This window comes from Manis pentadactyla, chromosome 13 (assembly GCF_030020395.1).
Source record: "Manis pentadactyla isolate mManPen7 chromosome 13, mManPen7.hap1, whole genome shotgun sequence".
NCBI lineage: Eukaryota > Metazoa > Chordata > Mammalia > Pholidota > Manidae > Manis > Manis pentadactyla.
In genome coordinates, this window is record NC_080031.1 from 108,020,205 (window position 1) to 108,037,223 (window position 17,019).

A 17,019-nucleotide genomic window follows, 5' to 3' on the forward strand; every position below is an offset into this window, starting at 1 on the left:
TAAATAAAGCATGATTGACATATATATGCATTTTTTAAATTAGGAACTTACAGATTAATTATTTTCCCCATAAAATAACCACCTGTTAGTTACCATTAGGGCAACTAACCAATTAGTTTCTGATTGAGACTAATAACACAATGAATAATGTAAAAAAATATAACCACCCAGTGGAATTCATTCATTCATCTATATCTTAAAACCTGGGCTCTGGATTCTAGAATCCAACACCCATTGCAGCTTAGCACAGGAGGGTCCACGTGTAGTGAAAGATATAAAGTGAGGTCTTTGTCATGCCCCATAAAGATGAGGTGCCTCCCCGAAGTCACACCATGTGCTTCACCATGACTCAGTGCTGAGCCATGATGAGGTTCCCACCCTGGAGGACCCATGACTCTGCCCAGCGTTCCGTCCATGTCCCACATTGCCGATGCACAGGGCAGGAGGGCCACCAGAAGCCTATGTCGGGGGTCATGCTCAGAGTCTGTTTAGCATGTGTCTCAAACTGTACACAAAAGCAGATGAACAATGGGATCAACAGCGCCAGGATTCTGTATACGGTTTATATTTAGTTAGGGAGACAGGACCTGCATGAGCTTGAGACCTCTGAGCTGTGGGACTCCACCCAGGCAAATGCAGATGAGGAGAGGATACTGGTGGACTTCCAAACTTCCTGGATAGTGAAAGGAAGACATTTTGGTAATTTTGGGAATTACATGAGTTCTTCTTGACATACGGGGAAGAGATCGAGTTGGGATGGAAACAGTCCTAGGAAGAAGGAACAACTTCAGGAGGAGTTATTAACCTCTTTGTTTTACTTCATTCTACAGATGAGAAATGTAAGCTCAACCAAGTGTCATGATTTGCCCAGTGTTAAAATCACTTAAATGGTCAAGTGGGCCTCCTGGTCCAGTCCTGGCCCTCACTGAGTGAGTGAGTGGGTTAGTCAGCCTGGCCCTGTGAACAGCGCTTGAATTTGCCTGGTGCTCTGGAAGGCGAGCTGTGTGTGTTACCAAAGAGCTTTGAGCACCTGTTATCAGGCCACCAATAGACACAGAATACCTCAGGAAAGGAGTGTTGAATTTCTCCCTTACCCCCCTTACAGGAAGCCTTTCCCCATTGGAGACAAGGTGACCTTCAGTGGGAAGGAATGCGTGTGTCAGACGTGCTCCCAGTCCATGACCAGCAGTAAACCCATCAAGATCCGTGGACCAAGCCGTGAGTCCCCACCACTGGGCGTTGTCTTCCAGAGATCCCATCCCAGCTCTGTTAACTGCTCCTACTAGCCTGGAGGGAAGTGGGGGAGGTTCCCACCCTGGAGGACTCTTGACGTATGACCCACTTGGCAGACGGCCCAGACTCACAAGCTTCCCTAAGCACAAATGCAGGGAAAACAGGCTGCCTGACTATAGACAGTGACGGCCTGTGCCATGCACTGGCCACTTGGATGCATCTCTTCTGGGCTGAGCTGAGCTCCTGATCTTGTCTTCATCCCTCTGAATCCATGCTCCTAAGGGCACCACAATAGAGCAGAGTGAGAGTTTTGCCACCAGTGGTTTGCAGTTTTTACAAACTCCATGAAAATAGAATACACAGTCATGTCTTACAAAAGGAGAGGTACAGGAGCAAACCAAAGGGCTATGCTGGTGTCTGCCAGAATGTTTTCCATGGACAACTGCAGAACTGATAAATATGCAGATTTCTAGGCCCACTTTGGACTTCTAGGAATGGAACCTAGAAATCTACATTCTTAATAAGCTTCCTGGCTGATTCATTTGCTGTTCCTAATATTGAGAACCACCATCTAGGAATGTGGGAAACACCTGCCACACCATAGTATATGTTATTATTTATCATCAAATCATAGATTTGTGGAAAACTACAGATCAAGAGTGTACCTTGGGGTAGTTATTTTAATCCATGGAATGTCCATTCCACTCAAGCCTGTGCCCTGGTAAGATGTCTGAGTCACCGCTCCCAGATACCCTTGTCAGGCTGCTGACTGCACATGCCTGCACGCAGAGCCCTGGCCCCCGGGCCTCAGTGAGCCACACTAGGCTCTAGTGTTCTTCCCTGTTACACGACACTCTCAGTGCCTTGTCAGCAGAATCCATGAAAACCCATTAGCCTCCAGTGCTGCATCACTGCATGGGCTGTAGGCCACCAGCAGAGTCAGCACGCTCAAGGCTGCATCCACTCAAGGGGTGTGAGCATGGAGCCCTGAGTCAGCAGGGCTCAGCAACCAGGGGCTGCAGTAGAGTCTGTCTGGCATACTGAGCTGGAGAGAAAGACAGTGGGTCCCTCCCTCACCTTCTCTCCATTCAGCCAGGCTGGGTCTGCTGGGGGAGTGTGCAGAGCACTTCCTTCAGGGTCTTTGGTGATGCTCAGGAACAGTTTGCGCTCTGAGCAGGTCTCCATCCTGAGGTGTCTGGGTGCAAGCACCATTATCCTGCATGACTCCTTGAAAGCACCATGCGGAATGCCAGCAACATGGGATGCTGGACTGCAGGGCCATGGCCCTGCAGCTGATGCTGCTGAGGTGCCCAGAGACCAACAGGATCATGCGGGAGGCAGTAGAGAGAGGCAAGCTGTGAACAGGAGGAACAGGAGCCTGCCAACGTTCTGTGTAGTGCAAAGCAGTTACGTAGCCTCCCTGAGGCTCAGCTTAGCCAGCTTTGTGGAAAGCAAATGTGTTAGTATCCTGGAATCAGACTAGCATATACCACGGTGTGTAAAATGCTGTCTAAATATAGAGTGAGGGATGTTGATGACTTGGAGCTTTAATCTAGAAAGCCCATCAAAGGAGGACAGAGAGTAAGATTCCTGAGAATATTTTATTTCTCAGCTTGTGTTGTGTGATACTCTGTGCATCAGAGATCTCAGACGGGTGGGAAATTTCCTCAACACATGAGCATGTCCTCAAAGAGAGGCTACTCTCTGCCAGTTGTGCAAACCTGAAGGTAGAGGAAAGTGAAGAAGAGTGAATGAGAAGTAAGTGAGCACATGGGAGTCTCCAGGGACAGTATTCAAGGTTATGGCTCTCTTGTTATGCACGAGGTAAAGGCATCAATTTGTGTGTCTACAAGGCACATGTTCCATAGAAAGGTTTTCTCCCTGGAGGTGGTCCCAGTTCTTGAAGCAAATGACTAGAGGGGATATTGCAAAGTCTGCCAAGTTCCTAAATGATAGAGGAAACCAGAACCAGACTCAAGAGAGGGCCAAGATGAAGAACACATCACAGAAAGGAAGAGGAGGGACAGGGGGTGGATTGTGATCCAGAGGAGTGTGATGTTCCTCCCTGGGGGCTAAATAAGGACATTCGGAAAAGCGAGAGCTGTATCTTCTCAAGAGAGATCAAGAAGAATACTCAGGAACTCTCAGGAGAAAAGAATCATGTTCCTTTCCACAGGAAGAAGAAATGTTTCCTCACAGACTTCACTGAGAAGCGTCAACAGTAGTCACAGCATCACCGTCAGCATAACCACCACCACCACCATTATATAAAGGAAGCCAAGTACCAACAAAACAAACTGCAATCACCACCAGCCCCAGCACCATCACTATCACTACCACAATTGCCACCATCAATGCCACCACCGCCGCCATCAGCATCACTGCCAACACCATCACCATCACCACCATTATATAAAGGAAAGCAACTACTAACAAACCAAACTACCAGCACCACTGCTGTCAATACCACCATCACTACTGCTAACATGGATTGACTGTTACTACTGCCAGACAAGGCAGTAAGTTTTCTGGATATAATATCTCATTTAATCATTACATCTCTGTGAAAGGAGATAAAATAATTGCTTTATAGATGAGAAAACTGAAACTCAAAGAGCATAAACGACTTGCCCAAAGTCACATAAATGCGAGTAATGGGACTGGGAAATGGGCTCAGGCAGTCTGACCCTGGAGCCTATTCCCTTAACACCCATACCTGAGACATGACTTGCTGATTGGGGATGGTCTTATCTTCCTGAATTATTTGCCTAAAACAAGGTGGGGAGCTTGCTCTGACTCACAAAAGACATTCATTTTTGCTGATCTAAGTGGAACATATAACATAATCAAGACTAAAAATGGTTGTCTGGGGTTGTTAGAGACGTCAGTAGACTGCAGGATTTGGGAGGAACAGGTGGTGGCGTCGTACTTTCTGCCAGCCAAAGGGTGTGATTTTGGAATAGGCAGGAACATATGAGGGGTGGGCAGCTGGCTCTGCTGAAATCTGAGGCAGGGTGTGGTTTTCCTGACCCTGCTTATTACATCCGACTCATGGCTCCTGGTTGGGGTGCCTGAGTCTCCACTGGTGGTCAACACTGGGAGGAGGAAGAGTGGGAGAAAAAGGTCCAGATAAACGTGAAGCAGTGTAATGGAAAACTAGCCGTATAACATGAAGAGAAAACCACATGGAAAAGGTGTCTCAGAATCCTCAGGAGAAGTCAGCAGGCCTTCCCTACATCAGGAATATTGCTTCTGGCCTCAGATCAGAGATCAGATAATGTATGGAGTATGGGTTAAAAACACAAGAACATGGAACAGTGATGACAGCAACCACCTATTGGGCACATATGTGCCAAGCACTATGCTATGTCCTTACAGGCCTGATTTCAGTTTGTCTTCACCCCAGGAAGATACTCAGATGGGGAAGCAGGGGCTTAGCTGGGATTCTCCCCTCAGCTAGCCTCTCTCACCACCCACTCCGACCTGTCAGTCCAATCTCTACGCTGCAACTGTACCATCTCCTCCATTTTAACTTGAGGTGGTCGTTTCTTCTCAGATACATCACTGTAACTCAAAGAGATGGAATTCAATACTAGAATGTGTCCAGCTCTTCAAATCAGTTTTATTGGAAAGGTAGAGAATTGTGTTTTTGGCCTATGACTTATCTACCCCATGGAATCCACAAGTGAATCTGATCAGGGAAAGGCCATATCAAGCAAGGAAAATGGCAGTGTAGGAAATGAAGGAGAAGAGAGAAGCTGTAGTTGTCTTTAAATATCTGAAGGAAATGTCATGTGAGAAGAGGTAGATTATTCCTGGTTGCATAAAATAGGGGGCATCACAAGGAGTCAAGTCTCAGCTCCACATAAAGAAGGCAGTTGTGATAGTCTTGTCTGTCCAAAGGCAAAGTAGACTTCTTCAAAAGGGGGTAAGCTGCCCACCCCTGGAGGCAGTTAAGCAGTGGGTGGTGCCCAAGTGTCAAGAATGCTATGGATTCCTACATTGGGTGGGACTGTGACCAAATGCTTTGTGAACCCTGAACCCCTGTGGAATTATTTAAGCCTATCAGGGAGGCCCACAAAGTCCCAAATTCAGTATTTATGGCATAGAAAGGTGGACAAGACCCCTGACACCTCAGGTTTTTCTATGCTGAGAATGGGGAAGTTACTTTAGACACCTGCCTATAAAAGGGGAGGGACTACCTAGCCTTTCTAAACTATTACATTCTGAAGCCTGTGAGTATTGGGGTGGGTGTGAGATGGGGGCTTGGGGGTAGGCCAGTAGATTTATTCCAGGAGAAAAGGAAGGAAAAGAAATAAATCCCAAATTATTCACCCAGCCCCATCTGAAGGCCTGGGGCTTGACGCATTTTGCAATTGGAGATCTGTCCCCAGCCTTGCTTCCTGATGTCAGAAAGGCACCAAGCAAGCAGGAGGAGGGTACCATGGAGCTGCCTCATCCAAGCACTTCAGCAGGCCCAGACGCTCCCCACAGCCTGCAGGGCACACCCCCTTTCCTAAACACACAGACACATCGTCTTCTCCCTGAGGACTAGCTCCCAGCTGGATGTGAGGGCATCCAGCCAGCTTCTCCCAACTGCCCCAAAGCGTGCATCTGTATTGTGGTGCCAAGAAGGAGGCTTGTCCTCTGGTAAACTTTGCCCCATGACCCTTTCCTCCTCCAGAGTGAGCCATCCGGTTGGCTAGGCCTGAATTCCCAGCATCTCCTAAGTATCTTGGATGCTGGCTCCATTTCCTGCCGCTTCCCAGACACCGATTGAGCAACAGGCAGATGCCGGCCCTCCACCTCCTGTGGCCCTGGTGCACATTCCAGGGTGACAGGGATGGAGAGCGAGAGCACCTTTCTGGTTTGGGACAGTCTCAGCAGACTCATTAATCCTTGCTCCCCGGGGAGGCAAATGTTCAGTACATAAGCATACTGGTGTAAATTCTAAGGTCTACTCATGCTTAGTCAGCAAATATGCTTTGAGTTCCTTCTCTGTGCTGCCTGCATTCCTAATATGAGCACAGAGTAGGCAAGAAAGCAGATTTAACAATGAAATACAGTCACAGCCTTTGCTATTGAGCATACAGCCCAAGGGTGGGAAAAACTAGACACTAAACATATCTGCTGGAGCAGTGTCTCAGACTTGGCTGAGCTAGAGGCCTTGATAAAATTTGGTAGGTTGGGGGGCTCGTGACACCTCCATCTGCCAGGTGACACTGATGCTGTGGGACCCCTTGGCCATGGAGAGGAGTGCAGCTTAGCTGCTTGGGGGCTGGCCAGGAACAGTGTGAGGTCTGCTTTGGATGAAAATACTCAGGAGGACAATCAGGGAACTTTCTGGAGGAATCCTGGGAGTCTGTCTTTCTCCCTCTACCAAGACCCCTTGTCAAAAGCACAGGGCTCTGGTGCCCTTTTCTGTCACTGGTAGAACTCTGGACAGGTGCCAGGGCCAGAGTGGGAGCAGCTGTGGAGAAACTGGTGCTCAGGGAGCGGTTTCCTTCACTTGGGCGCGTGCTGGCGGCAGTCGGGGCCCCAATGTTGTGCTCAGCAGCGTCCCCCTGTCTTTGCAGACTGCGCTGGGTGCAAGGAGGAGATCAAGCATGGTCAGTCGCTCCTGGCGCTGGACAAGCAGTGGCACGTCAGCTGCTTCAAATGCCAGACCTGCAGTGTCGTCCTGACCGGGGAGTACATCAGCAAGTGGGTCTCTCCCTGTCCTTGCCCCAGCCTCCCGGCCACTGCATTCTACCAGGCCTGCCCTCTCCAGCCCTCACCTCAATCTCCAGTAGCACCACCCTTACTTCTATAATTTCTACTGGCTACCAGCTACTGGCTACTCTAGTTCGGCCACAGACAGCCTCAGGACCCCCTTGGGGTTTCCTGGGCCTGAACTCTTTTCTCCCTTCTGCGCGTGCTTGTCCCCTCCCTCCCCTCTGGTCCTGGGTCCCACACGCCCCCCAAGAGGCAGCCTCATACCACCTCTTACTGCCTCTGGTCCCCCAGCACCGGCCCTCACAGTGCATTTGTTTCCTTCATACCAACTAATACCACTTGCATTTACATATTTGTCCATGATGACTTTATAATAATGATAATACAGCTACCATTGATTGAGTTTTTATCACGTATAAGGAACGCTCTAACTACCTTGTATGGATCATTACATTAACCCCCCTAACAACACCCATGAGGCATTTATCCCCACTTTAAGAGCTGTGGAAACTGAGGTTTGGGGGAGAAAGTAACCGCTCCAGTGACTACATTTAACATGCGTCCTCAGCAGGGTAGGGGCTCGGTTTTATTCACTACTGCCTTTAGCATGGTGCCCGACCCATAGTTACTATAGCTGCTGGAAGAGTTTAACTAAGATGAGGGATGACGGACACATACCGTTTTCAGGAGAGAGTGGATGACCTGCTCAGCATGGCACCAACAGGCCTGCTTGCTGCAGGCCCTAGTCCACATTTACACACAAGTACCTAAAAGAAATCGTCACCACAGACCCTCACAGCTTTGACACTTTATCACCCCAAAAGAAGTTTCATTCTATAAGACCTTTTCAACAATAAGTGACAAAAAAAACAGCTCAGACACACTGAAAAGCAAACATGGGAATTTATTGATTCACAGAAATGGGAAGGCCAGAAGCATACTGGCTTCCGGTGTAGCTGAATCCAGGGTCTTGAAGATGTCAGCAGCATTTCAGAGTGCCTCTCTCTCTCAGCTCTACTTTCCTCTGTGTTAGAATCGTTCTCAAGTAGGTCCTCCTCAAAGATGATCACAAGCAACTCCAGGCTGTCATTCTATCAGCTTAGCAAGCCTGGCAGAAAGAGAAGCTTCTTTCCCAAGAACTCCAGCTAAAGTTCCAGCTTCCTCTCGTTTGACCACCTTGGGTCACACACTCATTCTGGACTAGCTCCTATCCGGGAGATGTGAACCCTAGAGCCAGAGGGCAGCCCTCTGTGACCCACAGTAAGTACAGTGGAAAGGCGGGGCTCCTGACAGAAAACCCGGGCGAGGTACTGCTTCCAGCAGAAGGGGAGGTAGGTGCTAGCCAGGCAGCGCTGTCTGTCAGAGGTCAAGTGGAGGGCTGTGGATAGTCAGAGAAAGGAAGGGTCACTTCTAACCAGCGGGAAGTAGATCTGGAATCTGGGCGCTTCATTGGAAGATGGTGGTATTTGAGCTGGACCAGGCAAAGGGGGGGTAAGATTTGAAAATGCAAAGGAAGGAAGCTTCTAGGCAGAATGCCCAGGCTAGGAAAGGGCAGAGAGGCGCCGGCACATCCATCCTGCTTACTGGAGTGCAGGCATGGGCATAGCTGAAGCGGGTCCGAGGCTCACGTGCAGAGGTGAGCCAAGGTCACATCACTGACAGATTTGAGTGCCATGTTAGTAGGAGTTGGGTATTCCTCTCTGTGCCTGCCAAGTAAGGAGTGCCCGAGGGAGTCGCCAGCCAGGACTCCTTGAGTCTGTAAGCCTAAGTCAGAATTCTCTGGGGGAGTAAGGTTTGCTCAGAGTCCCTCGCAAGGAGGCCCAGCCCAGACTGCCCACCACACCTTGGGCCTCTGCAGCCTGGCTCCGGGCTCTTCCTCCGCCTGCTGGCAGAGTGGCAGGAGCATAGAGGCACTGGCTCTGGCATCGATGCCCAGGTCAGACGCCCAGCCTGCATGACCTTGGCAGGGGACTTCTCTGAGTCTCAGTTTCCTCATTTCTAAAAATGGAGAAAACCTACCTCATTGGGTTGTATAAAAGCTCAGAGATCCATTCTTTGAACAAAATAAGTGCCTAGAAATATTTATTTCATCATCTGCCTCTTTTTAGAATCATGTATATTTCAGTTCTCTCAGCCTCACCAACCCAGGGGTCCAAATGAGGTGGTATTGGCTTATATGCCCCAAGTTTGTGGCTCATTGTACCCTCCTCCTGACAAATGACTTACCCCCTGCAGAGTCACCCTCCCACACCTACGGAGTGCAGGAGGGCTGGGCAGAGCTGGGGGAGGCCTGTCTCATGGGCCTTCAGACAACAGTCTCACCCCAGATTTTGCTGGGCATTGGTCCCACTGCTGCCTCTCCTTCAGAGAAACACTGACTGCCCTGCTGCTGGAGCGGACTCCGAGCAATCCCGACATGGCAGCAACTGGGCGAGGGAACAGTGACGTGCCTGTCCTTTAGGCCTCCCTGTGTGTGAGTCCCATTACACTCAAAAGTGGGGAAATGTCCTCCTCTCCTCAAGGGTGTCATCAGTGCTTCACAGAAACGTCATCAGATCTCGCCCTTGGAGCTGCGCAGGGCCCAGAGGTGGGCTGAGCTCTCTGACACCCCCAGCTGTCTCCACACTGACCCTTGAGAGCTGAGCCCCAGGGCTTCCTCCTTAAGGGCCTCCCCCCACCCACAGTCATAGGGATTTGCCCAGCTGCCACACTGCCGAGTGCCCACTGCAGGCCAGGCACAGTGCTGAGCCCTGGGACACACTGACACCACATCATCTGACCCTGGGGACCATCCGTGTGAGAACCCAGACTGCCCAGGCTTGCACCCAGCTCTAGGTCCTCTGAGGTGGGCTTGCTCCTTGAAGGGGAAGCTGGTACTTCTGACCTCACAGGGCTGCCATAAAGATTGAATGAAATAATCTATGTAAAACACCATCAGGAGGGCCTGGCACACACCAAGCAGTACATGTCAGTGGCTGTTAGTAAGTAGCAGAGGATAGAATAATCAGCTAATCTTGTTACTGCCCAGTAAGTGATAAGCACTAGGCAAAACTGAGTACATAGGAGGAGGTCAGGGTAGGTCATGCCACCTACTGATTCAGGGGCACACTCATGATTCTTTCACTACGGGTGAAACGTTTTATTAGAAGAAGTGCCCATAAGGATACACAAAAATTGATTACATTGATCACCTCCCAGAAGGGAAACCAGCTGGGGCTGGAAGGAGGGTGGAGGCTTCTCCATGCCCTTCGAATGCGCCAAATGCAAATATTACCTATTGTAAATAAAATAAAACCTAATCAATCTTTTTAGAAAAGATTTAAAAGAGCCCTTTGGGATAAAGGGAAGAGAGTGGGTTTAGAGAACGTGTAGGGAGGGGGAAGAAGGAGAGTGGGGAAGGGGCACCCACGGCCAGCAGCCCAGACCACTGGTTCCCAGAGACACCTGGGAAGTTTGTCAAGATGCAGATGCCTGGGCCCCTCCCAGGGATTCTCTGATTCCCTAGATCTAAGGATTCTCTGGGGAGTTTGCATTTTTAATGAGCTCCCTGAGGTCTTCTCATCTTGGCCCAGCCACTGTGGGCTGCAGGTCCTAGAGCCTCCATGAGACATGCCTGTGGACTCCCCCCCAACTTCCTCTTCCTGTGTGGATTTCCTCTTGCAGGGATGGCGTTCCATACTGCGAGGCTGACTACCACTCCCAATTTGGCATTAAATGCGAGACTTGTGACCGATACATCAGCGGCAGGGTCTTGGAGGTGAGTGGGTTCATGTGACTGTGAAGATGTTTTAGCAGGACGGCCTACGACTCCAGAAACTCACTGAGAAAGGAGACAGTTGCCCCGTAGCCCTTCTTCCGCAGCCACCACCTCCCCTGCGCCCTTTGCCCCAGCTCAGCCTGCTGCATGACTCGAGCAGACAGCCTTGGCTCTCTGGGCACCCCCAAAGTGAGAAGCTGGGCAAAATTATTCCTGGCTCAGGAAGTGCTGGGTGCTGGGAATATCAGTTTCCTCTCCAGATTCAGATCCAGATGGATTACTGGAGAATGACAATTATGATTTTCTTCCTAATGCTACTGGAGGATGGAAACCTTTTTAAAATTTTTTAAGCACTTGGTAATGTGCTGATTTAAGGATGAGCTTGTCTAGCAGCTTGCTCCCTGAGCCCTTCTTTGGCTAGTCCATCGCCATGGCAACACTCTCACCACCTCCCTCACAGCTCACTCCGCCAGGGACAGACAGCCAGCAGCACCCTGGCTGGGCCCCTGCCTAAGACCTTATCTGTTGGCCTTCCAGGACTTCCTACCCACACCCTGTAGGCCCAGGAAACTGTCTTCCTAGGCTTTGGGACCACCCACCTTGCGGAAATAGCAACAGGAAAGAGTTTGGTGCAAAGGAAAAACAACAGCCTAAGAGTAGAACAACTAGGCTGTAATATTAACTGCTAACTCATGCTCAGATACTGGGTGAGTATCTTCGCCTCTCGGCTTGTTTTCCCATCTGACTGGGCTACAGCAGCCTGGGTCAGCTTTTGTGAGTAGAACCATTCTGACAAATCTGGCTAGTTGATCATATACCTGGAGTCTGCACTTTGCTGAGAATTCTACAGCCACATCCAGGCTCAGCAGAGAGAGGGTAGCAACCAGGAAAGCACTTTCTGAGGAGTCCTTTGAAGCTGAGCCCTGAGGATGGGAAAGAGGCTGTCATGTGAAGAGCTAACATAAGAATGACCTTGACCCATGCAGAGAACAGAGAGAAAGGCCAGTGTAACTGAAGTATATAATTTGGAGCTAGGAGATGATGGAGTGTATCACATATGGCATATCATATAGGGCTTTGTGGATCTGTTTGGGACTGTGGATTTTATAGTAAGTGCCATGGGAAGTCATTGGAGGTTTTAAACCTAGGAGCAACATAAGGTTATGTTTTTAAAAATTGTAGGAAATCAAAGAGAATAAGAAAAATGCATAGAACTGATAAACTATTTAGCATTTCCAGGAAGCAGTTCGAGTGCAGCGTGGAGAAAAAGGCATGAAACAGCAACACAGGTAGGATGTTGGGCCCAGGTTCCCAAGGGCCTGACACCAGGGAGAGGAGTTTGAACGTAGGTAATTCACTGGGCCATGGGGGACCATGGCAAGACCGAGCAGACGTGGTGTGCTTAGAGCTGCACCTCAGAGGGGATAGCATCACGTACACAGGCTCAGTTTGAAGTAAAGAAACTGGGAGCAGGAAACCAGTGAGGAGGCCGTGATCCCACTGGGAGGGCTGAGTAGGGAGGCAACCACCCCATCTCCAAGGTCATGGGAGTAGGGTCCCAACGCCTTGCATCTGTGGGACAACCTACGGACATGAGGACGGACGGAGAAGAGGCCGACAGTCGTGCTGAAGTGTCAAGCTTGGGTGAGAGGAAGGAGACGGCGGCGCCATCTGCAGAGCTGAAGGGGCAGGAGAAGAAGGTGATCCCGGCAGAAAGTCAGCGAGTTCATTTTGGGACAGGTTGGGATTGAAGTTCCAGGGGAAAAAAAAAATCCAGGAAAGTCTCAAGAAGGCAGCCTGACATGTAGAGCAGAGTTCAGGAACAAATCTCAAAAAAAATGCTAGGATGTGAATACCAGCACCATGGAGACCATCAGGACCTCAGGGAGAGACAGAGAGAGGAAGCGGCCGGAGGTGGCCTTGGGCTGCTGGTGGGCTGAGGAGGTGTCGCAAAGAGCAAGACCAGTCGAGGGAGGAGCGCTTGGGTCCAGGGCTGGGGTGGCACAGGAAGGGGACAGCTCCAGAGAAGAGGGGAGATCAGAGTGCTGGTGAGGTCCTGCAGGGCAGTCACGGACCGTGTTGACTGAGAAAAAGCTGTGGGGTGTGTGGGAAGGTCACCTTCAGGAGAAGTTTGTGGAGTTTGCAGGAATGTTGGGGAGAGGTGTCCCCACTGTAGTGGGGGTAAAGGTGAGCAGGATGAGAGATCATCACAGCAGGCTTTTCTTTCCAGAAGGTAAACCTTGGATCACACACAGAGCTGCAGATGGGAAGCTGCCCAGCATGTTAGAGCTGCTCTGAGATTGTGTCACCTGTGGCTGTCTTTTCCTCGTATGTCACTTTCCTTCAGCATTGTGGGTGCCTCTTCCTCCTGGCTGCTGTTGGGAGAGGGTTTCTATTGAGTCCATTTGTATGAGGCTCCATTAGCATCTTGGATGTATTGATTTTTTTTTTCTTAGAGCCGGAAAAGACCTTTAGCAGTCAGCTGGTTGACCCTCCCCATTTCACAGATGAGAAAAGTGAGCCCAAGGCATGTGCTGCTTCTCCAGGGTCACATGCGGCATCTGGTAGGGACGGAGCCATAGCCTGGGAGTCCAGGCTCCTGCATTCTCTCATGGCTGCCTAGAGTGTGGGGCCACTCAGGGACAGACTTGGATTCCAGTTTTAATGCTTCTGTCTGTGAAACCTTAAGCCCGTCACTTTCTCGCAGTCTTAGTGTCTTTCTCTATCAATGGAGAATTCTACTGTTATTTAACTCTTGATGGATATGTTAGTGTGAAATAATAGAAAATGTATATATTGGTCTCTGCCCCCAGTTCCTGGCACAGAGCTTCTAAAATCTGGGTAACTTTCTAAGTGATAAAAGAAGTAGGATAAAAGTCGTTCTATTATTTGATCTTTCATCCCAGTTCCTGACACAGCGCTCCTAAATCCCTTGGAATTTCCTGGGTGACAGGATATTCTGTATCCTTTATCATATCCTTTTATAATAAACTGGTAATTTAAGTGTCTCCTCAAGTCCTGTGAGCCATTCTACCAAATAATTGAACGCAATTCAGGGGTTGTGGGAACCCCAATTTATAGCCAGTTGATCCCAAGTAAGGTGACATGACAACCTGGGACTGACAATCGACATCTGAAGAGGGGAAAGGGGGACAGTCTTGTGGGACTGAGCCCTTAACTTGTGGGGTCTGGTGCTGTCTCCAAGTAGGTAGTGTCAGAATTGAGTTAAATTGTAAGACACCAGCTGTGGTCCCAGAGAACTGCTTGGTGTGACGAAGGCCCCCACACATCTGGTGTCACAAGTGCTATGAGTGTGTTAGTCATCTGAGGGAGCAGAGGACACACACAGGAGTGTGTTCTCCTTTGCAGTTATTCAGGCCTTTTTTGGTGCAGAAACTATACTTAAGTGGGTCTGGACAAAAAAGGAAATTTATCAGCTCCCATTATACAAAGCCCAGAAGTACGTCTGGCTTCAGGCACCGTTGGATCCAGCACCCAAACAAACGCACTGGGGGCGTCTCCACTTTCTTCTCTGTGGGCCATTATTCTCAGGAAGACTGTCCTGCATGAGGGGAAGTTGGACACCCCTAGCTTACATCCTATTAGCCAGCATCCCAAATGGAAGAACCACCTCTCTTCTCTGCTAGCTCACTGAACATCCTGGGACTGGCTCTCACCGGATAATCTCCAGACCAATAACCGTGACCACAGAGCTGGGGTGGCCTGTTGGTGGGGTGACCCCTAACCACAGGCACTGACGAGGGGCATATGTATGCCCACCCAGGGGAGGCCAGATGCTGTTTCTAGAAGGAGGGGGAAGGACGTTGGCCAGGCCAAAATAACAGTCACCCACTACAGCTCCCAGTACATTTCTTGGTGCAGAGTTGGCACTTAATTAAGTCCCGTTTCCCCTCCTCATTGCCTCCCCAGGCCGCCTGGCCACCCTTCCCCGTGATCAAGCTCAGCACGCCGAGAGCCAGCGGCCCTCCTCGCTCCTCCTCAGTCTGTGTCCTCACCAAGGACAGCCCCAGGCCCGGTGTCCCAGGGCCACCTTTCCTAACCTCACTGTGGTCTCAGGCCCCAACAATAAGGCCCCATTTTTCTTCGCAACTTTCTTGAGTTAGGTCTGTTAACAGATGAGTGTCTCGCCGTTCCTTGCTGACTCGGTGTCCGCCGGCGGGTGCCAGCTGCCCTGGCAGCCTCCCTGCCTCAGGTTGTTTTCAAGTCGTTGCTGAGATGGGTGCACGGCCTCGTTCAGCTGGAGCGGGGCGGTGGGGCGGGACGTGGAGGAAGACACCAAGCTTCAGTTTTGCCGGGGTGCTATTGCCATCCTGGAAAACAGGTCTATAATTGAAATGATAAAGAGACACGAAGTAAGAAGAGGCTACTAATTAAACCGATTATCCTTTCAGGGTATGAGCGAATCAGTCCCACACTATCTCAGCTTGGGAAAATAGCAGGCTTCTTCCAAAGTTTGCACACAGTTTGCTTTGATGACGATAAGAACATTTTATCATTGGTGGAGCCACGCAACCAAGACAGAAAAAAAGGGATATTGGAATTTTTTTCTTTTTTAAAAATCTGCCCTTCCTACATTCTTGCTAAGTTTTTATAATCTATCAACTATCCTCAGAATAGGCGAGCCCATTCTTGCCACCTTCCAAAAAGATTCTGAAATAGACCTTCAGCATTATGCAGTTATAATTTTTTATTTAGAAGGAACTCACTAGCATGAAAGTGACGGTTTGGGAAGGGACCTTTTACAGTCACCAGTGTCCATCAATTCCCTCCAGGCATATCCCCTCAAAAGCCCTGCCATCACCTATAAGACATACCTTCAAAATAATCCCCTCCTTCCAACCCAGTGACTGTGCCAAGCTCCTCCCACATAGAAATTCAGGTGCCACCACTGAAGGGCCAGTCCCTCTTGGCTGGGATTGTAGGGTCAGGATTGTGGGCACAGGAGTAAGTGCTGGGCTGGTGACCAGCCCTCACGGGTCCAGCTCCAGCACTGCTCCTGGCTTCCAGGGAGACTGTGAGGCCTAATCTTCACTGGGGCTGTTTCTGCCCCTATAAAAGTACTTTCAGCTGCAAATCATTTCCATTTTTACTTGAAATAGTTGTAGGGAAGGAAAACGGGAATAGTGAAGGAGGCTCACCCAAGCCAGACTGGAGTGAGCTGGAGATGGGGTGCAGGCTCCCAGGTGATGCAGTCCTGGCACTGGTCTGGGGCAGAGGCTCAGGACCTGGTTTTGTGGGGCCCATTACTTGTCCACTGAGCCCTTAAAGTCTGTCCTTCACGTGCCACTCTGACAAGTTCTGTCATCTCTGTGACCTTGTGTAGCACTCTTACCTAATACTTTAAATTTGTCTTTAAGTTCTCACATGTAAGAACATTTATATAACATAACAGGAAAACCAGGATCACTTGCCATATTGCCAGGAACAGAAAGTAAGAACAGTTCTAGCTAGGTTCCACTGCTCATGGAGGCTCCATGCCTCAGACCTGTTCTCATTCTTGAAAGGATTGAGTAGTAAGTTTTAGATATTAGAGACACACTGACATCAGTCTGGTACTTTCTCTTTAAAAAAAAATCAGAAGAATTGATAGAGGATTGAAAGGAGATCATTTTTTTCATTGATCCAATGTTATGAAGTCCCAGGCCCATGTGCCATGAGTAGAAAGGGCCTCGTTCTTGGGGACACGCTGGGATTGTTTCCTCATCAGGAAATGCAGTGGAGCCAGCGGCCTCCAGGCCCTTCTGATACCAGAATTGAAGTGCAGGTATCCGAGGAAGTGCCTTGAACTCACGTCAGGGACCCACAGTGTGGAGGCACCAAGTGCCCTGGGCAGACTTTTAGATAGTTCTGGCCTCCCCCCACCAGGTAGACTCCCAACCTACCTAAAGGCCATGAAGACACCAGCAACACTGTGCCCAGGAGATGTTCAAACCCAGCCCGCCCCCACTGGACAGCAGCCCCGTCTCTGACCTCTCACTTCTTTTTATTCCCATAGGCAGGAGGGAAGCACTACCACCCAACCTGTGCCAGGTGTGTGCGCTGTCACCAGATGTTCACCGAAGGGGAGGAGATGTACCTCACAGGTCAGCAAGTCTGAGCGTCTGTAAGGCGGTCCTGTGTGGTCGTGACTGTGAAGGAGAGACCGTCTCCTTCCATTTCAGCTTTTCTTTGCTTTTGGCTTGTCCTCAAAACTGCAATTACTTTGCCCTCTCTGGGTGGTTCAGGAAAGTTGCTGGTGTAGCTAATATGAAGTGACATGTAATCTGCCTTCCGTCCCTGTGCGCCTCCACCCG

The 17,019-nt window shown here is 49.8% G+C and overlaps 1 protein-coding gene across 6 annotated transcripts in view; it reads left to right on the forward strand.

Annotated features, from left to right (window-relative positions):
• Window positions 1-17,019, forward strand: part of ABLIM3 (actin binding LIM protein family member 3) — a 104,632-nt gene that overhangs the window by 48,947 nt on the left and 38,666 nt on the right. For all 6 annotated transcript variants that reach the window (XR_008993487.1, XM_057491069.1, XM_057491070.1 and 3 more), the window contains 4 exons: window positions 1,106-1,218; window positions 6,810-6,936; window positions 10,612-10,705; window positions 16,722-16,809. Coding sequence is in view for 5 of the 6 variants with exons in the window: in XM_057491069.1 (XP_057347052.1) it covers window positions 1,106-1,218; window positions 6,810-6,936; window positions 10,612-10,705; window positions 16,722-16,809 (422 nt within the window). In the remaining variant the exon portion in view is untranslated. The remainder of the gene's footprint in view (window positions 1-1,105; window positions 1,219-6,809; window positions 6,937-10,611; window positions 10,706-16,721; window positions 16,810-17,019) is intronic.